General features: G+C 34.3%; 1 protein-coding gene across 3 annotated transcripts in view; it reads left to right on the top strand.

Annotated features, from left to right (window-relative positions):
• Cpsf6 (cleavage and polyadenylation specificity factor subunit 6) overlaps nucleotides 1-17,307 on the top strand; it is a 31,771-nt gene extending 14,464 nt beyond the window's left edge. For 2 of the 3 annotated variants that reach the window (XM_089644805.1, XM_089644804.1), the window contains exons 7-13: nucleotides 1,346-1,511; nucleotides 8,010-8,182; nucleotides 9,332-9,520; nucleotides 10,359-10,561; nucleotides 12,764-12,811; nucleotides 14,307-14,402; nucleotides 15,760-17,307. In XM_089644805.1, the coding sequence (XP_089500931.1) occupies nucleotides 1,346-1,511; nucleotides 8,010-8,182; nucleotides 9,332-9,520; nucleotides 10,359-10,561; nucleotides 12,764-12,811; nucleotides 14,307-14,402; nucleotides 15,760-15,973 (1,089 nt within the window). In that variant the 3' untranslated portion in view covers nucleotides 15,974-17,307. The remainder of the gene's footprint in view (nucleotides 1-1,345; nucleotides 1,512-8,009; nucleotides 8,183-9,331; nucleotides 9,521-10,358; nucleotides 10,562-12,763; nucleotides 12,812-14,306; nucleotides 14,403-15,759) is intronic. The other variant, XM_089644806.1, reaches the window with a different exon arrangement.
• Nucleotides 17,308-24,537: the final 7,230 nt, after the last annotated feature.

Below are 24,537 nucleotides of genomic sequence, written 5' to 3'. Positions count from 1 at the left end.
TTTAATAAATTAATTATTTAATTTATTTTCCTACCGATAAATAAAATTAAAAATTAAAACATTTTAATACATTCAAATAATGATGATGATAGTATTACAATACATATTGTACTTTATTAGGCATCAGATTTATCAAATAGGCTAAGAAATCAATCCAAAGTTGAAAATATCATCATTGCCATTAAAAAAAAAAAAAAATTTCCTCAGATGATTCATTTGAAATTTCAAAAGCTAACGAATTATCATTATTGTCCTCTAGTTCATCAAAAATGTGATCGATATTCCGAAATTTTTTTTCGATACATATTTATTATCATTGTCCGTTGAGGTTTGTGCACCACCTATAAACATAAAAAAACCGATCAACACCAACATTCACAAATTTTATACATATATTACCTATCTATATCCTTGAATTATAAAAATGCATTGTTGTAAATCGAATAGTCATACAAATAACACATAAATAATGTTTACCTGTCCTTTTTTGTTTTTCGTAATTGGTGATAATGAATTCGGACATATCGGCTGAACATCCATTTTATAGCAGGGTCTGAATGGGTTAATTTCTCTAAGCGCGGGCATTAACGACTAACGAATTGTCAGCGAAGATTGCCGGAGATAGCCGAGCGATGGCGAAGGAAAGGAGCGGGGGGGTGGTATGCGCAGAACGAACCTAATTTGGTACTCCAACAGGTCGTTCTTATCGTGGACAGAGTATAGTAGCAACTTTATTTCAACTTGGAATTTGAAAACAAAAAAAAAGTTAAAAATCGATACACCCTAATGTGTATTACCCCCTCTGGTGCGAGAGGGGAATCTATCGGATGTATTGCGCGTTTTAGTATCTAGAAACTCCCTACTAGATTTTTATGATAGATTGAAGAATGTTAGTTGTTGTATATTTTGATTTCTGGGAATAAGTAGGACTTAATTTTTTTCATTGAGACATTAGGAGTATGTTTTTTTTATAAAATATTAATTGGTAATGTGAGCCTCACTGGGTGCTTATGTATGATAAGTGTACTATGAAGGTAAATTTTTTATTCTATTAAGTAAATTTTTTTTCTTTAATCCATATTTTAATTTTGTTTGTGAAATGTTTTTTGATTTCCCTAATTTTTTTGTCAAGTGTAAGATTGTTAAATGCTTTATTATAATATGTAAATTATATAGTAATAAAAGCCTGCAACGGGCTGATACTGCCAGGAACCAGGAACTACTGTCAGATGTTAACATATGTATTGTTTGAATATTTTTTAATACCAATAAGTTCCCCATTTTGGCGTGGTCAACGTGGTGGCTGAAATGTAATCAATGTAATAAATATTCATATTTTTTCCAGTTCCCCGGTGGTCCGGGAGGCCGCGGGCCCGAAGTGCGGGGCAGCCCTCGCGGTGGGCCCGACTGGGCCGGCCCGCGCCCCCCGCCCCAGCAGCAGCCCCCGCCCTCGCACCACTTTGCCCCGCAGCAGCCGCCCCGCGGGCCTCCGCCCCAGCATGTGCCCCCGGGTAAGTTTACTGCACAGAATCTTTATGGAGAATAATAATAGATTAGCTTTTTGCCCGTTGCAGGCAACTAATTTGTAAAGTGTGTAACTTTCCGGCAACAAATTTAAAACGGTTTGTGATATAATATTTGAATGTGGATGAAGCAAGGATCGTGTGCCTTCATGAAGAACCCAGGGAGTTATCCATTCAATTTAGTACTCCTGCTACTGAGCCACTTGGGTCGCCCTGGTCAAAGCGCTCAGAATGAGTCAGAGAATGGCATTTTACCACGTGCCTTTTTTTCCCAATTAGTCTCCTCATTTTTTCTGAAGACTATGGATAGGCATAAGGGACGGGGAACTGAGAGAAAACCCCTCTACGAGTTGCAATTTGCCTATCAACCAGGTAAGTCGGTCGAGGCGGCACTGCACGGGTTGATGTACAAACTAGAGCAGGCAGACGACGAGGGAACTGGCAGTAGGACTCTTCTGGATATAGAGGGAACATTCAACTGCATCACTATTAAATCCATCGATCCATTAGTATACCTCCAGGAACACATTGCACTACATTTCAAGCTGAGATGGGGGCCATCTTAGCTTGTGCACAGGAGAACACACGTACCGGGTACAGGAATAAGAACATAGGCATATGCTCTGATAGCTAAGCAGCCCTAATGGCGCTGGAAAGTAATCGATGCGACTCCAGATGGAATGCTGGTGATAGAATGCAGGACCGTTTTTGAAGAACTTGCTACCATCAATAAAATAACCTTAATCTGGTTACCAGGACATAAAGGAATCGAGGGCAATGAGCGGGCTGATGGACTAGCAAGGAAAGGGACGAAAGCACCACTTGCAGGATCAAAGCCGGTTGTAGGATTAGCAGCTTGCCACACCAAAATACGTATTGAAAGGTGGGTCAAATCCCGGCACTGGGAGGAATGGGAAAGGGCACCCGGAATGAGGCAACCCGGAAAGACCCAAGGCGAACCAGATAACTACTCAATATGGACAGCAACCCACTGAGGGAACTGGTAGGACTACTAACGGGACACTGCCATCTCAGGAGACACATGCAGTTGTTGGGAGTAGAAAACGCCAATAGACGCAGGAAATGTGAAGAGGATGAAGAGACTCCAATTCACCTTTGTTGCCAATATCCCGCCCTGTTGGGAACAAGGCTCAGATACCTGGGAAGACACATTGTAAAACCAGAAGAGCCACTTATGATAACAATGATAACCCTGATAACCTTTATAAAGGGTTTACTGTTAAAGGAATGAGGTAAAATAGGAGATAGCACAATGGGCCTATGGCTTAACACGGGAAACTTACGTCAACCGTCTCCTATAATTAAAAAAATGTAATAATTCACCATGATCTACCGCAAAAACAAAAGCTCTTGAATGAATTTTGTGCTGGCGAATTGAACCATAAAATCTTCCAAAATGCAGGGTGGTACAGTCGATTTTAGCGAGACAAAAAAGGTTTAATTTTCAGGAATGGATGTCGTCACGTGATAATGGTCAGTTAAACTTAACGGTAGAGTGGTTATTTTACGCATATTGACAATGAAATTTCAATCTTACCAAATAACCACAGATATTAACGACGCATATTGGTAGAAATTTTCATTGTCAATATGCTTAAAATGGTGGAAGATGTAAAATTACATCATACAATATTATCTGATTTCCTCTGAGTCAGAGACATATCACTTTGATTATCCAATGTGTTATTCTCTGGCAAAAAAATGAATGGCTGGCTCATTGTTCAACACCTTTAATTTATGTATATGATACTGACAAAATTTGTACTCATTACAAACATTCAAATGCATTTTTATCAAACTAACTATTCTGGACATACCATACAACCGGTTCAGTGCCAATCACTCCAATGGGCGGAGCAATCATATGCAATTTTAATGGTAACAAAAGCTCCTGGCAGCGAATGTGGTAATACCATCGATATATCGCACCTCCGGTGCTAAACTGTCACTTATATGCAAGTTTTGTCAAGATTGATCTGAGTATGAGAAAAAATAACTAATGTACCTCTTTACTTGGTGTGTCATTGTCGCTTGTGTAGTGCGTATAATTTCCGCGTGAGGGCAGTTATGTCGTTATGGTTTTGGTGCAAATCTAACCTCCACTGGGAGAAAAAACGTTTGATTGGTTAGTTGCGCGCGGCACCCCGCACGAATAGCAGTCTCCTGGAGCTACAACGCCACTAAGGTAATTGTGACAATTCATTTTTATGATTTTGGAGCAATAACAACACTTAACTTTGTTGTGACATTTGTTTCTTGAAATAATAAAGATACTTGTGTACGTAGTGACATTGTTTCCCCAATCCTTATGTTTTATGGTATAAAGTTTTCGTTCGATTAACAATTGTGACAATATTCCTGATTCGTGGGGCGAAGAAGACTGGTAAACCATTTGTGGTAAAAGAAATGAATTACGATGATTCCTTTGATTTGAAGTCACTTGAGGAAAACATGAAGTTCAATATAGCAAAAAATTTAAACGGAGATGTAATCAAAACTGGTGATATTAAATGCATTAAATTCACAAAGAATTGTGAAAATTAACAACTTACAAAACTGAAAACTGGGAGGAAGCAAAAGCTATAATTCAACCAAGAGGAAGAAATTTACGCGGAAGTAGAGGCAACGCCCAAAGAATAGATGACATTCCCTTCAAGCAAGCATACACTTCAAAAATACCAATTACAGAACGCAAAAAGTGTGATTTATTGCAATTAGTGGAGGCAAATATCATACCAAGATACTATGAAAGTTTCTATAATGATCTCATTTAATTTTTTGTACTTTTAAAATTCTATAAAGTCACATTTCCACTTGCAGGGAAAACAAGTTTATTGAAACCACAGCGTTAAAGACTCCCTGATTTTCCTGGGAATCTGACAATAAATTTAAGGTTTTTGATTTTTTAAGAGTACCCAATTAGTACAAAATTAATGCTAATTAAAATAATAATAATAAGTAAAAGAAATTGTATTTGTTTGATACTGTTGTTAATTGCGTAATTATAGTATTTAAATAGGACCATACGTGACCAATGACTGATTTAATATGAAACGTCGCTGAAAACCGTTCGTAAAATGGTAAGAAAACTGAGATTAAAAAGTCTTATTAATAGTAAAGTTCCTTATGTAGAATTAAGAAAGTTTGTTATACTGCTTTGATTTTTTAATTAATAAAACTTTAGAAAACTATGATATCGTGTTTTGATTGTTATGACATAATTGTCTGGTAAATTGTTTTCTAGTGCCATAATGTGACTTCTGGGAGGGTTGTAAATTTAAAATGTTTATATTTTTTTATTACAAAGTTGTGAGACGTTTGCTTTTACTTTGATATGAAGTTTAAAGTTGTAGTTTAAATAATTACCAGTTCATTTTTTAGACAAGAAGAACTGTACATTATAATAGGATGTCGAATTTTCAAACGCTTCTCCTGAAAAATTACATTATTTGCATAAGTGACAGTTTAGCACCGGAGGTGCGATATGTATACCTATTACTTATTTTCATGCCAACTTCAGCTGTATTTTTGGGAAATATTCCCCAAACGGGGAATATTGCAGGGATTTTCATATAATTGATGAAATCCACATGAAGTTGTCTCCTACAAGGAAATATGCTATTTACAATTATTAATATTAATTAGAGAATGCTGAGGACAGAACTTTTTTATTTTTGGAAAATACCGAAGATATAAGCTGTCACAATGTTAATATTTGTAGCTGGCCAATAAGAATGTGATGTCAAGGTACATATCGCACCTCCGGTGCTAAACTGTCACTTATGCAATTAATGTAATTGTTCAGGAGAAGCGTTTGAAAATTCGACATCCTATTATAATGTATAGTTCTTCTTGTCTAAAAAATGAACTGGTAATTATTTAAACTACAACTTTAAACTTCATATCAAAGTAAAAGCAAACGTCTCACAACTTTGTAATAAAAAAATATAAACATTTTAAATTTACAACCCTCCCAGAAGTGACGTTATGGCACTAGAAAACAATTTACCAGGCAATTATGTCATAACAATCAAAACACGATATCATACTTTTCTAAAGTTTTATTAATTAAAATATCAAAGCAGTATAACAAACTTTTTTTAATTCTACATATAGAACTTTACCATTAATCAGACTTTTTAATCTCAGTCTTCTTACCATTTTACGAACTGTTTTCAGCGACTTTTCATATTAAATCAGTCATTGGTCACGTATGGTACCTATTTAAATACTATAATTACGCAATTTAAAACAGTATCAAACAAATACAATTTCTTTTACTTATTATTATTATTTTAATTAGCATTAATTTTGTACTAATTGGGTACTCTTAAAAAATCAAAAACCTTAAATTTATTGTCACATTCCCAGGAAAATCAGGGAGTCTTTAACACTGCGGTTTCAATAAACTTGTTTTCCCTGCAAGTGGAAATGTGACTTTATAGAATGTTAAGAGTACAAAAAATGAAATGAGATCATTGTAGAAACTTTCATAGTATCTCGGTATGATATTTGCCTCCACTAATTGCAATAAATCACCCTTTTTGCGTTCTGTAATTGGTATTTTTGAAGTGTATGCTTGCTTGAAGGGAATTTCATCTATTCTTTGGGCGTTGCCTCTACTTCCGCGTAAATTTTTTCCACTTGGTTGAATTATAGCTTTTGCTTCCTCCCAGTTTTCAGTTTTGTAAGTTGTTCGATATTGGTAATTTTCACAATTCTTTGTGAATTTAATGCATTTAATATCACCAGTTTTTATTACATCTCCGTTTAAATTTTTTGATATATTGAACTTCATGTTTTCCTCAAGTGACTTCAAATCAAAGAAATCATCGTAATTCATTTCTTTTACCACAAATGGTTTACCAGTCTTCTTCACCCCACGAATCAGTGATATGTATTGGTCGGGTACATAAATAGATCCAGCATTTTTTGCTCTTGTTACAGCTTTTTCAATAACCGAATGCGCTACGTCGCCTTCGTTTTGCGTATGACTTCGAATCAAAAAGTTATGTTGAATAAAATTAATGTCAAACTTACTGACTGCATAATAGTACATCGCAAACACAAACCTGTTCTTTTGTTGGCCACAGCAAATGTCCGAGTAAATAATTATATCGGAGCCATGACTTTCAAATGCAATCTGCTCCAGGTATTTATACACACACGATCCTATTTCTATGGCTCCTCTATTGCCCAAGCCTTCGTGCCAAAAATAACAGGTTGTTTCTTTCTTTTTTGCATTAGACATTGTTAATTTATAACAATTTAGTCTCGATTTGTAGTAAAAAGAGCTTGATTTGCCAACAGGACAGGGTAACACTGCTTGTAAGTCATAGATGAAAACAATTATGTTGGTGTCAGGTTCATGACACTTTTTCATATCCCTGTCTTTTTCAAGTCTACTTAATTTTTTTTCTTCCTGGAGTAACTTGAACCTGTCATGTAACATTGTCACAATTGTTAATCGAACGAAAACTTTGTACCATAAAACATAAGGATTGGGGAAACAATGTCACTACGTGCACAAGTATCTTTATTATTTCAAGAAACAAATGTCACAACAAACTTAAGTGTTGTTATTGCTCCAAAATCATAAAAATGAATTGTCACAATTACTTTAGTGGTGTTGTAGCTCCAGGAGACTGCTACTCGTGCGGGGTGCCGCGCGCAACTAACCAATGAAACGTTGTTTCTCCCAGTGGAGGTTAGATTTGCACCAAAACCATAACGACATAACTGCCCTCACGCGGAAATTATACGCACTACACAATCGACGATGACGCACCAAGTAAAGAGGTACATTAGTTATTTTTTCTCATACTCAGATCAATTTTGACAAAACTTGCATAAGTGACAGTTTAGCACCGGAGGTGCGATATAATGAACGTCATATCAGCTGCAGCACTACCATTCGAATTATGGATTGTGCCTCTTGTGACGTCCCGAGACAGAACTGTATACATTTTACCAAAGTTCATTTTGAAAGCTCATAACTTTGTCATTTTTGGAGATCTTGAAAAACTGATTTTACTGTCGTTATTAACTTTTTGAATACGATGAATTTTCATTAAAATAATTCAACCTGATTCAGAATAACTTTCTTAATAAAATAATTTTACCTACCAATAAAATTTATATTTTGTTTCCACGATGCCTGGAATTCATTATGAGAGAGAGCTTGCTCTTTCGCCCTTTTCATTTACGTTTCGCGCGTGTTTATTCCCTATATTTGCCCCTTTTCTCCACTTGCCACGCTTTCTCTCCCTACTGGCAACACTGTAGTGACGCGCATTTCAGGTCACGTGATGTTTTTGTTAATTAATTTTTTTTTTAAATCCCAACTGTGGGGAATTTATATTAGGTCGGAGGATATTCCCGGGTGCACATCACTAGCTGTATGTTCCATCGAGTTCTTCTCCAATGTCTCCGTATTATTTAATAATGTATTCTTTATCATTGCAGGTGTGGTAGGTGGACAGCCTGCCCCCCATGTGAACCCCGCCTTCTTCGCCGGAGCAGCGGGAGTGGGCGGTGCGGTGTCGGTGGTGGGAGTGCCCCCCCAGCAGGCGCCCCCCGTACCCCAGATCGCACCGCAGCCCTACCACCGGCCGGCGCATGCATACCAGCGTCCTCCCGTATGTAGCTCTGTCTTTAGTTCTTTGATGATGTGAACGCATAGTCGAACAATGGCTCTTCTATGAACCTCTGAATATTGCCAACATTGAATGGGGTGACTTGATTAAGACTTTCAAAATTTGATCTGGACATTATAGTTGCCCTCGCATCCAAGAAATCTTAACCACCGGCCGATGTTTTATAAATTATAACGCACATAAATAAAGTAACACATATCCGTACTAGACATTAGCTATACCTTTTGATAAAAAATAATTTTTCATTTTGATTTATTTTATTTAGTATTTTGGCCTCAAATTCAAATTTAAGTTTTGTATGAAGAAGGGTGCGCAACATTAAGTTTACACCTAATTGATATTTAACACCAATTTTTAATACATACTATGAAATTTCAGTTAATTTGTTGTCTCAATATTTTGTTTATTGAAACTGTTTAAAAATAATATCATTTAAAAAAAAACGATTGGATTGATGGTGAAAGCGTTTTGTAGCAACAGTTTATGATGGGTATTTCAGTTTACAGGTAAATCATTTTAGAGACCCTTGCTTTTTTAGCGGTGTACTGGATGGATCCAAAACTTATTTTATTTAATAACTAGCTGTACCCCGCCACGCGTTGCTGTGGTTCAGTCTGTCTGTGCAGATAGAGAATCAATAGTGCGCGCATATAATTTTTACTTTCATCAGATAGCGCTGTTTTTCACAAAAAGCATGCTTTCACCTGTCACAGGTTATATCTATATAATATAGATATATAAAAACAAATGCAAATTCAAATGCAACGTTGTGTCAAAATTTCAAAGCAATCGGTGGATAACTTTCGGAGATTTAAGATTTTGATCAAACGAACATTTACATTTTTATTTATATAGATAATTTTGTATTGTCAGGAAGCTTAAGAATGAAACATTTAAGAACATTGTCCAATTGAAACACGAATCTAAATTTAAGTTATCGACGAGACAAGTTGAATATAAGCGCCACGTGGAGGTGACATCACCCATACATTCAAACATAGGCGAAACGTTAAAAAGCGATTTTTCGATTCCAAAAGTCACTGTTCCCTACCTTGATATATTCTAAATCAGTTGATTGATTCTATAATTTCTGTATAAAACAATCTAACGTACTTGTATTGCCATTTCCAGGGGGGATATGAGGGTCGCGTGGAAGCCCCTCCTCTCATGTCGGAGCAGGAGTTTGAAGAGGTAATGGGCAGGAACCGCACCGTGTCCAGCAGCGCCATCGCCCGCGCTGTTTCAGATGCCGCCGCCGGAGAGTATGCCAGCGCCATCGAGACGCTCGTCACCGCTATCTCACTCATCAAGCAGAGCAAGGTAAGGAGGATGATTATTTTATGCATACATCTTCTTCCCCATATCGTATTCAAGGCGCCTCCGGATGTATCTTCTGGGATATTTCAGCAAGCCCAGCCTCACCTCGCGCAGTCCTGGGAGTTATTGTAATATGATTTCTATCAATATGATTTTATTGAGAATTGTGATGGCTGAATTAACGTCAAGTCAAATGACTAGGAGCATCCGCCTTTACTTTGTTAATGTTCAAATCAAACTCAACATTTTCCGCTGTTTTCCACTGCAGCTTTGCAAAATATCTTTTTCTACATGTATACGATGGCTACCCATATTTAGGTCTCATCGCTCTAGGCCTTGAGCCACGGCTAACTAAATTTAGGTTGACGGTTTTTGCAATTTGTTTCAATTTATTTTTTACCTACGTATATGGGATAAACAATGAAATATCAATTCATTGGCTTTAAACCACAGTAGGCAGTTTATGTTTTAGTATTATTATTCGTAGTTTATCATGCTGAATTATCTAGATGACTTAACTACCTAACCTTCCACATCATTTCTCCGGGTAGGCTGGAGAGGATAGACTGCCACACAACGGCACACACTTACAGATTATCACCACAATGCACATTCCATCAAATTAAGCCGTCAAAAGGGCAAGATAAAGTGTATGAAATCATTGTGACATATCCATTCAGACATTTCCATTATTGCTAGATACTTTTTAGCACTCGTCTAGCCCATGCGTGACACACCTCTGGGAGACGATGAAGCTAATCACTTTAATACTCTCTTGTTATGGCCTGATTCAAGTGTATAATGACTGTTTGTTTTGTTAACCAAATCTCTGTAATTTCAGGTTGCAAACGACGACCGCTGCAAGATCCTGATCTCATCGCTGCAGGACACCCTGCACGGCGTAGAAACGAAAAGCTACGGGTCTGCCTCGCGCCGCGAGCGCTCTAGGTCCCGGGATCGAGTGCACCGCCGCGCGGCGCGCAGGGAGCGCTCTGCATCGCGCACCTACCGGGACAGGAGCCGCGAACGTGAGGAGCGCGAAAGGTTAGAATTCATTTTTTTATTTATTTTTTTTTTTATTATTGTTATTAAGTTTAATTTGTAGAACTCCATTTTAATATAAAAAATAAATAAAAAAAGGTTAGAATTCAATTTGGTTTTAACAAATGATTTATTTTTGTTTAATTTCAAACTTTGATGATCGTTAGCTTATGTTTTGCTAGAGACGTGAAAAAGTTATTTTCGTGTAAATGATGAAAATTATCATATTTTTTGTGCAATTTTCTGCTATTTAAAAATATGAACATAAAATATTTGGTTTTGACAACCTTGAATTGCCATAAAGTGGAATGTAGCAAACTTCAGGCTGAAAACATTGCATATTTATTTTTTGATTATGTATACAATTAAACACAAAACAAACAATAATATGCCATTCTGCCACTTTTTTCATGCAAAACATCATAAGTTAACATAGCTTTTGCTGTAAAATAACACCGCTTTTCCATATTCCACCAAAAAATTATGTGAATTTCGCCAAATAATAATGCAAAATTTTCAGGTCACTTTGTGTATTGCTAATAGATTTCTAAATGAGGCAAGTTTTGTTAGTAGTTTTTAAACCCTAAGATTTAGATAAATATATGCTGTTAACTTAGTTTAACTTTTACAGAGAAAAGAGAAAATTGGTATACCTGTTAGAGTTTTGAATTGTTTTCTAGCATGGTGATATTGCGCTTGGGATGATATTTCACGAAAATGGTGGTATCAAAATTATCCCTTAATTAATTAGGCCTGCTTTCTGGGCTATCAGTCACCTCAAATTGTAATAAATATTTTAAAAAAATCTTTCTCTATACTTTTTTGATTAAATTTTTCTTGATTATAATAGTAAATAAATATTTTCCTAGTATGGAGTTTCATGTTCAACAATTTCCATTATGTGTGTTTGTATTTCCCATACATAAAATGATTTTTATCAAAGTTCGGAATTGGTCTTAACTTCTCTGAAATCTAAAAACCCACTGTAAAATTATTTGTTCATTATGTCTTCATTTTTTACTGTCACATGCATCTCGTCGATTGTTTGTGCCGTCTGTAGTAATTTGAAATTATTTTGAGTTTGCTGAAAAACCATGTTATTATGAACAAAAATGGACCCATGACCTTTTCAAATTGCAATGCAAAATAAATCTGATGTTATTTTTTTTAATTATGTGATGATTTGGGTGGGAAGATTGATATTTTAAAATAATTCGGTTATTGTTTACACCTGTCTGCTTCTAAAATAATATTTTCCTCAATATGTCTAAACTTTGTACAATGTACTAATTTAATCAGAACATAGCTCTAAGAAGGTAATTGCAGATGGGAGCTAAAGGTATATTAAAACATTTTTTATTTTCACAAATTGGGCTCCATTTCTGAAGGGATGAACAGCAAACTGCATGTAAAGTTTTCTAAAACATTTATTCCTTTTGCATTCCCTTCCTTTTCTATTTATTATGTTTAATTTAATAAGGATTCAGAATTCTGCCTATGGGCTCATATCTAATTCACAATAAATTTTACGAGGGGTGGGATTTGTTCTCATTTATAAATAAATGTTCCTTAGTGCAGTTCTGGACATTTGTTTCCAGTCCCCAGGCCTTCCTATCCTGTTCCAGAGTGGTACTCTTTGTATCGCCCTGATGAAAGAACACCTTTCAGAATCGAAACATTGCTTGTGATGGCTGGTTTGGTGATCAGTTATGAATAGCCAGGTATATCCCAACCTTCCTCTTGCACATCTCCTTCCTTTCACACTCCCTTCGTCCTCAGCGTACCCAAATTGAGTATCTCATAGTCCCACTGACTCCGAACAGTTAAGACTTTTGTGCTGTTATCTTTTCGTTCACGACTCAATACATATCTTCCTCTGGGTAGTTTCCACTGGGACACCCACTTGCTTACTCCCTTTGTAATCAATTTGCCATCTTATGAATAGCATACCTTTGTGTTTTAATTAATCAAAATAGATTTTTATTCCACTGTAAGTAAACCTATCTCAGAGCTCATTTCGCATAGCTTATAATTTTATTTTATGCTCCAATAGATTCCATTTTCATCTGGAACTAACCCACATTTTCCATTCCTTTTTTCCCATTTGTTCAAATCAAAAACTATTTAGGTTAGGATAGGTAATGTGGTTAGTAACATGGTAGTTTCTAGTCGCGTCCAAACTGACGTTTGATATTGCCCTTTCAGATTCAGGGAACGTTCGAGAGAACGGGACAGGGAGCGTGAGAGGGATCCGTGAGTATTCCACATTTGCCAACGTGATTTCACCATCTGTGTTTTCATTAATCATTGATAAATAAGATGCTTGTCACGTCAACAGTTACAATACAGACCAGATACTTTGTAAAGATATTTTTTTTATTTTAGCGATCATATAAAAAGATTAAACAATAAAAGAGACAGTAAAATTTCAACACCATTTTATACATACAGTACTCTCTCACTAATCTGCCACCCCAAACAAACACTGCGCAAGTGTACAATTAGCGGCGGATTATAAAATACATACTAAAATAAATACATACATACGTTCTAAAAACTAAACAAACTCTGTTATCGATCTTTTGTAAAATTTTAATTTTTTTGTTTAAAGTGTCAATTTTTAACGTGTCAGAACGAAACGAAGAAAACCACGTTCGAAAGTTGCTGAAATACGCAGAGGACTAACCGAACTATCCTTTTACAACAAACAACAATTGTGTCTGTTAAAATCGTCAGCTCTACCGAGCTAAACGGCGATATATTAACTGAGTGTGTGAGATAACCCAACCTGTCGGTGTATGTGGTTTGCCGCTCGAGTCTAGGAACGCGACGGACTACTAAATTTGACATACGAATACCGAAGAATTATAAAGCTTGATTTTGTATAAAAATAACGGCGGATTACTGAGAGAGCACTTTACTTCATTCTGAGGTGAGATGATGAAGCATAACGTTACAGATTCAATTCCCATGTAACGCAAAAGCTCAGCTATGCTAAGTCTGGGTGTTGTAACATTGCTCCTATCTTCAAATAATTTCAAGCTTTGTATTGTAACTCAAACACGTGCTAATGTCATGTATTATATTATTTTTTTGCTAGACATTTGCGAGATGGTATTAGTTTGTGATATTTACTGGTGTTTGTGTTATTTTTTGTAATGAGTAGTGGTTTAACCTTCTTGTGCCACAATACTCAACTTTTATTTAAAAACATGACATACATTTTAAGTACCTATGTTTTTTAATACTTGTTTGAGATATTTTTGGCTCTGTCAATTAGTTGGCCGAGCCTAAAAATGATTGTAATTTTATTTTTGAATTCATACTAATTAAATATTTGAACTAAAGGTGAGTCTTAGAAGTGCTTATTAAAAGTAAACAATATTTCAGATGCCTCTCTATCACTTTTTAACCCACATTATCATGGCCATTTACCTCATATTTTGATTGTTCTCATATTAGAACTTTCTGAATTTCTGCTACATTTGACAAAAAATATGTACACTGATGAATATTTTTGGTATTGACCAGAAGCTTTCACAATTTATTTTTATTCTTTGGGGCCTGCAAACTGCACTTTACAGCCATATAAACTGTACGCCCCTGAAATTGAAATTTTGTTATTTGTGATAGAATGACTTTGGAATTATGTTATCTTTTGGCAATCCACATACTTGTTTACGATTTTACCATTTCCAGTATCAATTTTGTTGAATACTTATTCACAAACTCTTCTCATCTCTTTCAGGTATTACCGGGATAATTACCGTGAAAGGGAGAGGGAACGATCTCGCTCCAGGGGAGACAGGACGGACCATTACAGGGGCCATAGCCGGGAAGAAAGGTACTACATAATAATAATTTAATATTTTACAGCGCATTATGCTTATAATTAGAGTGAAACATGGTGATTCAGGTAAGCTGCTTTGTCTTTCTAGCCCTACAATGTTAGAATACATAATGCATAGCACTTTTTCGTGACAACTAATCTTAGCATGTGAAAAGTTATTCAGGTCCTGAACTGAGTCTATAGGGAGATACCTGTTGTATGTAATACCTTAATAAAATTAAAATTTATTTACAATACATTAAAAAAATTATTGATCGTTCAGGATCTGCAGTCTTGCTACCATTGGTAAAGCCAGTTAGGAGAGCCTACTAACAACATGCTGAGAGAATTGGCGGTTAAGAGGAACGGCTTCGTGACCTTTTTCATACAAAACTTAAATTTAGATTTGAGGTCAAAATACCCAACCAAACTGAAAAAAATAATAATAAAAAAATGTACAAATATCTAGAATTGATATGTTCCACTGTATTTATGTGTTTTAATTTATAAAATATGAGCCATCGATGAATTCAATAGACATGAAAAAAAAAATATTCAAATTTTTATTATATAAATATATGAAATATAAAATTTAATTAAATTAAATGATTCAGAAAACCATTTTGAACAGCGTAAATTTAAATTACAAACAGATTTGTGTTGGACAATTAAATACAACAATTGTTGATAATTTGTTGTATTTAAAATTTCTACCCAAAAGAAAACCCTTGTGATATTAACACAGTATGTAGGGTAGGATTATTTTTTACTAATTACAATTAACTCGCAAAAAAAACAAAATCATGGAAATTTTCTCCAAAAGCATGCAAAATTTACTTCTTCAATGGCCTATATATTATTGTAATTTAAAATGCAATTAAATAATGTTACTTACTAATAATATTTATATTTTATTTCCATCGATGCATGGAATCCATAATGAGAAAGAGTTTGCTCTTTCACCCTTTTTATTTACGTTTTGCACGTGTTTATTCCCTATAGTTTTTTTCGACTGCTACACTCTCTCTCCCCTATGGCAACACCTATATATCATCGTAATTTAAAATACAGTAAAATAAAATAGCACATATCGGTACTAAAAATTTGCTATACCTTTTGATTACAAATAATTATTCACTTTGGTTGGGTATTTTGGCTTCAAATCCAAATTTAAGTTTTTTATCAAAACGACAGAGCAACCGTTTATCTTAACAGGGCCCATTATTGAAAGTGACTCTCTCGTAAAAACTTATAAATTGCGCTAATCGTCGATTTGTGAGAATGTAAAATATGCCATAGATTGAAACAATTAGTACTAACACTCGGTGTTATAACCATAAAATTAGTCTTATAATTTCCTTTCTCCCTTTAGACCTCGCAAGTCTCCAGTGGAGCCCAGTGCCGGTGAAGCCCCCGTGATCTCAGAGTCAGTATCCAAGTCCCGCTCCGGAGTCTCATCCAGCGGAGGCCTAGGGGGCTACTATGAGGACCGCTACCGAGAACGCGGTGGAGGGGCACGCGAGAGGGAAAGAGAGCCCCCGGCCGAAAGAGAACGAGATAGGGGAGAACACCGATCCCGACACTAAACAATGTGACACTCCTATCTGTTTTCAAATCATTTCTATGCTTTTAAGAAATGACATCTCTTTTCAATCTAATTCTATGGCTTTGATAAAATAGTGATGCATCTATTTTTGTGCCACTTCTACGGATTTTATGAATGAAAAAATTGTTAATTTCTTAGATCTTCATTTATTACATAGTAGTAGTTATTTTAGTTTGCTAATTTCTACTACAATTCTTGGTACATACATACAGTATAATTTAAGATAGCATGGGTCATATATTCGGTGCAATTTACGATAACATCGGGTAGTGAAATTGTTGGATCCAAGTTTTAAATTGTGTAGAACCACCATCTTCGATTTAATTAAAAATTATGTACTGGTATATTGTGTTGCACACTTTTAATATTTGCCTCCACAGCCTGAAGTGTTTTGTAATAAAGGTTACTATGCTACGCATCGCGAAATGTGTTAGTATTATTTTGGGAGTGTTGCAAATTATCCAAAGATTGACAGATCATCAGTGAATATTCGAGTGAAACCCACCGGTGTTTGTGACCGTACGTTGACATTATCAATTCAGTGCTCTTCTGATTATTTTCACTAATCACTTATTATTCTGAACCCACTTTATGTGCCAATTTCTGACATGTGATTTAAATACTTTAACTTACGCTTCTAGTTTTTTTTTATCATTTTCGTAAAAGAAATTATGCCAAAATCTATGATCGTTTTGACCTTAGAAAAACTTTTGTTACTAGTGCGGATTTTGTTTATTTTTTCAAAAAATCTTACTTTTTTTTTCCTTACACAATAACTTTTTTTTGTGCGGTCACGCATATTATTCCATTTGATTTAATTTCATTTTTTTGACTACCATTATATTTAAGTTGAACAATATGTTCATCGCTTTAATAAAATGCAACATGTTTTTATCTCACTGATTCATGACATTTTTCCGAGTCTCTTGTAATGAAAAATGATAATGTTTTTTTGAAGATTTATTATTATTATTTAACGCTCTCCAAAGTTGTGTCCTTATCTGGATCTTATAAAGCTTAATTAAACACGGATTTAAAAACTTATATTTAAATTTAGGTTCTAACTCCACGTAATATCCATTAGTGTCGTTACTTGCGTAACCATTGATGTTTACTAGAAGTTACAAATGTAACCCATAGATTTAGTCAGTGTACGTATGAATTGAGTCGGAAATTTCTTTCTTAGGGAAGATGTTCTATACGGAAGCGGCAACTCCAAAAAGAAGAAAGAAGAAAATAACGGAAGATTTCATTTTACTTATTGTATTAGTTTTCTTTGATGTATTTTAGTGAGTATAAAAATTATAAAACCAATCTCATTGTATTTTACTATTGTATTTTTTAGATTTTGGTGTTTTCACCTCATTTATGTTGTATACATATTAATATGTTCCTTCTTTGTAAATTATTCTGGCTGTGTGATGAGACTTACTTAAAAAACGTACTCAAATACATTTATAAAAAAATTTAATTTAACTTTTGCTACGTGTATTTTATTATACACGTGATAGCTGTTTTGCTTTTCGGAGGCATTGTCGAATGTCAAAATTTGGCAATGCATTCTAAGGATGGGTTTTTTCACAGAAATTCAAATGGCCAATCAGCACCATTTTGTGTGTTTTTTTTTTAACCGTTGAAATGTCCCCGTTACATACCGATTCTAAGTTTGTTTCAGTTTTTGAACAAATTGTGATCAGTGGAAGAGGATAACTATCATCTTATTAAGCTTGTCAGCTTATCAAAATTTGATAGAAAGCTGAAACGCACCTGGAATCAGCGTTTAACGCGAACCTTTGAAATGTAAAAAAAAATGGTGATGACTTTGTCACACGTGAATTTCTGCAAAACAACTTGGCCTTAATTTAAATGTATACCTAGAAGATCTGAAAGCATTGTATTTAAAAAAAAAAAATTGTAATGTTTTACAACTAAACAAAAAAAAATGTGATGAAAAATATTTTCATATTGTGTGAAGTGTTAAGGACGGGTTGTTTCATAGAATTTGAACAATTCTTCAAATTTCAACATTAATTTTCGGGTTCCGTGAAAGTCCTGTCCAAGTTTTGTTAATATATCATTATAGGCCAGACAGAACTGGAATAATAACAAAACCAGAAAAGAACTTTCACAGAACATGAAAATTAACTTTGAAGTCTGAAGAATTATACAAATTCTCTGTAACAATCCGCCCTTAGTGTTAATAGATCACTTCTTTGACTATTTTGAAAGAAGAACCAATGTCTTTTGTAAATTCGAACTTAACCTGTGATTTTTTTTACTGATTCCATTACATGGCTAATTGTGTGTAAGATTATTCTCATGCATATTGCTATGTATGCATTTTGTATATGTAGCTAGTTTTACTAGCTCTACATGTATACAATGTCCTAAAGATAATTCTATGTGAACGGAAGAAGGGAATAAGTCAAAAGATCTCATTTAGATTTAAGCACTTAATGGAAGAAAAAATTCAACAAATTGAAATATATTATTGAGTATTTTTTAAATCAAATGTCATCTTCAACGTTTAAAAAACATGTCAGTGTGGGTGGGGGTTAACTGTTGAATCTACATCACATCAGCGAGACTTGCGTCTTTTGTAGTATAACTTTTTCTGATTTGATATTTCACTTTTGTCCAAAAAGTTCACTCGTCAAAATCCACATCTCTATGTGATGTGGATTTGCCAGTTTCCCGCTTGTACTACGAGTTTCCGAACACCGTGTATATAAATAATTGCATTTTTTTTAAAGCAGTGTTATAAGAGAAATAATAATAATGCTATATTTGCCAATTTTGATTTATCTCCTTCCTTTCACACACAGAATTAATTAAATATTTGTTGGACTGCCGACCCTTTACAGGTCTTTTTATTTATGAAATAGTCTGATAAAATGTTGAGTGTTAGACTGCGTAAGATTGAGTGCTGAACTAAAAAATGTTTTTATATTAACTCTAGAAAAGAAGTTCCAATATTATGATGGAAGGAACTTTTGAGGTGCGTTTAATTAAATGTAGATAGAATGAAGGTATTTCTACATAACTCTGGTCATACAAGCGAAAGTCACCATGTACACTATTTTAGCAGAAATTGTTATCTGATTAAAACTCTGACTGCTGCTACAAGAGTGATCATGTGTTGAAAACAATTACATTGACTGATTTATAATTTTGGTTTTATTGTGTTCACTGAGAGAGAATCATTTTCAAAAACAAAGTAATATGTTTCTTATCAAACATAAACATAACAATATCAAACTTCATTCATAAGGAACAGCTGTCACATAATATGATTCCATGATAACTCCTCAAAATGACAACTAAACACATCTATAAAAAGTGTTACAAAGTTATGAAAAGTGATGAAACAAAAACTAGGTTAAATAGTTACATATGTAACCTATTTAACCCAGTTTTTGTTTCATCACTTTTCATAACTTTATAACACTTTTTATGGATGTGTTGAATTGTCGTTTTAATGAGTTATCCGGTCACCCTCATAATATATTTCCTTTGAATTGTGTGTCTATATAATATATTTATTGAAGAATAAGATAATTCTAAAAAATCTAAAGGAAACAGAACAAGACACAGAAAATAAAAAGATGATGGACTAAACTGGGAATTGAACCCGGATTCTCTGTCTTACGGGAATAACGTCCTTATCCAGTCAACCATATTGGAATTATTATTTGTCGATCTCTTCTTTCAAATTCAGAATCAACAATAATATCTTGCAACTAATTTTTCTCATATATATAATAATCTTATATGTTTATCCGAGACACTATCAAGGTTACAAACCAATTCTTTAGAACTTTGTGATCATTCAAAAAGATAATGCCAAAATTATGGAAATAAATTAGTTGCGAGATAATATTGTTAATTCTGAATTTGAAATATAAGATCGACAAATACGACGTATATTAATTAGGTCCCAATGGTCGAGTGGATTAAGCCATTGTCCCGGTAAGACAGAGAGCGATCCTGTGTTCGATTCCCAGTTGAGACCGTTATCTTTTTATTTTCTGTGTCTTGTTCTGTTTCATGCTTAGTTTAGATTTGTTAGTATTATCTTCTTCAATGATATGTTGTTATATTGATTCAAAAGTTGTTCAAATTAAAAATTGAATAATATTTTGTTTTTGGAGAAGATGACTGTGAAAAATGAAAATAAAACCAAAGTTTATTTTCCTCTTATTTATGAATGCAAATTTAAATTCAAAAAATCAGGTCAGGGCGTTTTCAACACAGGTGTCTAACCACAATATTTAAAATTAACCCCAGCTTTCTGTGTCGTTTACTTTATAAGCATTGTTTTAGGTCCCGAGTATTAATAAGTAGTAAATTAACACTTTTTATTTTTATTTTATATACTTAACCAAGATGAGATTTCAATTTGGTTTTTGGTGAATGAAAATCATTTAATCAATTTCACAAAACCTGTTATTTTCATCTCAGTTATATTATCGCGTTATTTAATTCAATATTTTGAAAAACAGTATTATAAAAATATTTGTGCCATTCCATATATTATAATAATATTTAGCAATACAGTAGAACCTCGTTAATTCGAAATCCACGGGACATCAAAAATCAAATTTCGAATTAACGAATTCCCACGTAATTCGAAATTTTATGAAAAAAAAATACGCCGAAAATCGATTTTCTTGGCCGCCTCTTCAAATCCGGGTGGTATTTTAGTTGTAAATTCGTATTAATACCAATTATTTATTTATTTTCGCGGCCGATTACCGTAGCGGCGGGCCCTTTAAATTCAGATATTCGCAATAAATTCGTAAAAATGCTATATATTTACGCGTAAATCGAGATTTCGCTGCCGATTTCGGTCGCGGCCTACCCTTTAAATTGAGATATTCGTAAAAATACGATATATTTCCGCATAAATCGAGATTTCGCGGTAATTTTCCGTCGCGGTCGGCCTTTTATTTCAAATATCTGAATTTAAATTCGTAAAAATACGATATATTTCCGCGTAAAACGAAAATTCGCGGCCGGCTCCTTAAATTCAGATATTCGAAATAAATTCGCAAAAATACGATACATTTCCGCGTAAAACGAGAATTCGCGTCGTATTCCGCGCGGCCGGCTCTTTAAATTCAGATATTTGATGTAAATTCGTAAAAATATGATATATTTCCGCGTAAATCGAATTTTATCGACAGTTTTTCGTCGCGGCCGGCCTTTTAAGTTTAGATATTTGAAGTAAATTCGTAAAAATATGTCATATTTCGGTGTGAATCGAAATTTTTCGGCTGATTTCCGTCGCGCCGTATTTTTTAACTCGGATATTCGAAGTAAAGTTAGCAAAAATACGATATATTTCCGCGTAAATTGAAATTTCGCGTCCGATTTCCGTTGCGGCGGGCCCTTTAAAATTCAGATATTCGAAGAAATTCGTAAAAATACGATATAATTACGCGTAAATCGAGATTTCGCGGCCGATTTCCGTTGCAGCGGACCATTTAAATTCAAATATTCGAAATAAATTCGTAAATATACGATACATTTACGCGTAAATCGAAATTTCGCGGCTGTGTTTCGTCGCGGCCGACCCTTTAAATTCAGATATTGGTGTAAACTCGTAAAACTACGACATATATCCGCGTAAAACGTATTTTCTCGGCCCTTCAAACTCGGATATTCAAAATAAATTTGAAAAAGTACGACATTCCAGTGTAAATCGATTCAGATTTACAAAATAATAATAATAATTAGGACGATGTATAACCACGTAAAAATACATTTTTCGGCGTTTTACCGATAAAGCTGACTTTTAGATTCAGATTTACGAAATATTATGATTTATTTTCGCAAAAATCAAATTTTTTCGAATTACACGAACAAATTTTCGTGCGCGGACAAAAATAAATTTCGAATTACGAATTAACGAATTTCGAATTAAAAAAATTTTTGTATGAAAATTTTTTTCTGCGGAAAATTTTTTGGCGAAAATTTCGAATTACGCGTTTTTTCGAATTAACGGGGTTCTACTGTATATTCAACTGGTTAATCTATGTTAGTCGACATGCTAGTTCTTTTAACCCTTCAAGCCTTTGACATTTTGCTATGTACTGCTCTTAGAAGAACTGTCAGGATAAAGATTCCACCGAGAATATTTTGGCATTTCATATGAGAGCAGATAAATTCGCTGTTTCTGAACGTATTTCAAAATGAAATGGTCTGTTTTCAAGAACAGTATTTTGACTCGAATGTATTGAGAAAATATTTCATGCACTTCATTTTGACAGTTCAAATAAAAATATAGTGGCTTTAGGGGTTAAAGGAATTATTTGGGTGACGGAAGGTTACTCTCTAGACTTTCTTTGTTTCTCGTGTCTTGTCTTTAATTATGAAACATTAAACCTTGCACTGATAAATCGGCGGTATTCGCACAGTATGATGGGCTATTGAGCACTTTCGTAGGTTGGTGCACGAGGGTTAAAAGGCGTTATTAGATTTTAAACTATGCACGCCCAGTTTTAAGTATGTTCATGGTCCAATCTTATGGCATCATTTACAAAATTTTACTAACCACGAACCCGGAAAAATCTTAATAATTTGAGGCAATTTAAAAAACTTCTATAATGTCTTTGTTGCAGCAATATCTGTTATGTGATTCTATGGACGGGTTGTTTCACAAAATTTGAAAATTCATCAAATTTCACAGTTGATTTTCAAATTTTGTTATTATATCATTATTGGCCAGTCGTTTCAAAAAAACTGAAGCAACCGGTGCTTAGGACGGGTTGTTTCAAAGAATTAGAACAATTCATCAAATTTCAAAGTCGCTTAACAAATTCCGTGAAGGTTTTATTCAAGTTCTGTTGTTATTTTAGTTTTGTGAAGCTGCTGGCCGATAATGATGTAATAATAGAACTCGGTTAATGAAACAACTCGTCCTTAATTTTCTGTAGTTCATTTCAACCGATGCATTATAATTAATGCATAATATTACTAGTGCCAATTCATTTTAAATATATATTTTTGCTTCAAAGGACAAAATTAACATCACGTAAGGGAAATTGCTGAGCGAATTTATTCAACACCTTGTTTCTGCCAGGAAAGATGTTAAAAAATTTATATGTTTTTCTGCTGGTCCACAGAATTTTTTGTTTTCCCAAATCATAACGGAAAACCTTATTAACTTCCACAGACTAAGAAAACCATAGACAGGCCCATAAGGGTGAAGAGAATAAACCAAGTGCGGGGAGGTGGCATGTACGTCTCGTCTCCCTTTCAATGATTTCTCACTAAATGAATCTGAGTGTTTACAGGCAACACGCATCCTCCTCACTGTCACAACACGCATCCTCATCACTATTTAGTCTTTGAAAATAAAATCTGCTTACAAATTACTAGTCCTTTGAACAATGGTGCGTGCATTGCCCGTTTCTTAATGAACATACTTGAGATTCCCATATCGGGTGACAAAGGTTCGGCTTGTTTCCAAAATCTAATATTTTATTGCAGTATTTACAAATGTGTTATAATTTACTCACCTCACTCAGTTTTGCGGCCCGAATTGATAGTTTTTAAAACAGTTCAGTTAAAAATGAACAATAATATCTGCCAAGGCAACATGCAAACCCTGCCCAGAAAAGTCTCACGATGGACTACTCTGCAAACTGTTGTCTAAGTTTACTTTTCTCTCGACTGCGGTCAGCATACAATAATTTTTTTATTCAGTGTTTTTTTACAATTAATGTTGTGGTTTGTTCAAAAAAATGCTGGAACCCTCGTGCCAAAATGATATACGGATTTTGAGTTAGGCAAGTCTATCCTTTTCTTCGTCTGTGATAACAAACAACATATCATTATTTTTGATACTTGTGAATTTTTGTCATATCAAAAAATAAAAAGACGGTCCCCGGGTGTCTGGGGGTAAAATGCTCAAACTTCGGGAAGTGATTCTACATTATTGTACAAGTTGTTTTAAGGTAGTTTTCAGGTACAAAAGTTGATTTTTTTTTAATGGAGAAAATAATATTCTTCTATGGAAAAATATTTTTGTATAGGAGAAAAACAAAGGAATTTCAAAAAAGTTATTTATTTTTTTTACTTCTACTATCATGTAGAATCACCTCCTGAATTTTGTGCACTTTACCCCCAGACACGCTGTATGTAATACCGTTATTGTGTACTTTGTTTCATACAAATGGAACAATATTTACAATTAAATATTATTCACAAAGAAATAACCTAAACATTTTTAATATAATATTTTATTTCAAAACATTCTTCTCTCGCTACACAGAAGAAGTTTTTAAAATATGAGGTTTTAATGTATTTATTCTTGCGTGCATTTTTTTTTGTTGGAGTTGTAGTTCTTATGGATTGTGTACTATTTGACATGTTGCAAGGTGATGCTAATCTATCTATTTAAATTTTACAATGAACAGATTTATATTATGAAAGTACTTACTAAAGAAACATTACAATTATTGCAGTTAATTCTTAACAACATCCCCCAATTGGGGATGCCATAGTCTCACTGGCTCCAGACGGGAGCAGTTGGGACTC

The sequence above is a fragment of the Hesperophylax consimilis genome, chromosome 21 (genome assembly GCF_061612785.1).
Source record: "Hesperophylax consimilis isolate HC1 chromosome 21, BYU_Hcon_1.0, whole genome shotgun sequence".
Lineage (NCBI taxonomy): Eukaryota > Metazoa > Arthropoda > Insecta > Trichoptera > Limnephilidae > Hesperophylax > Hesperophylax consimilis.
Note: the sequence above shows the minus strand (reverse complement) of the source record. Positions and strands in the feature narration are given on the sequence as shown.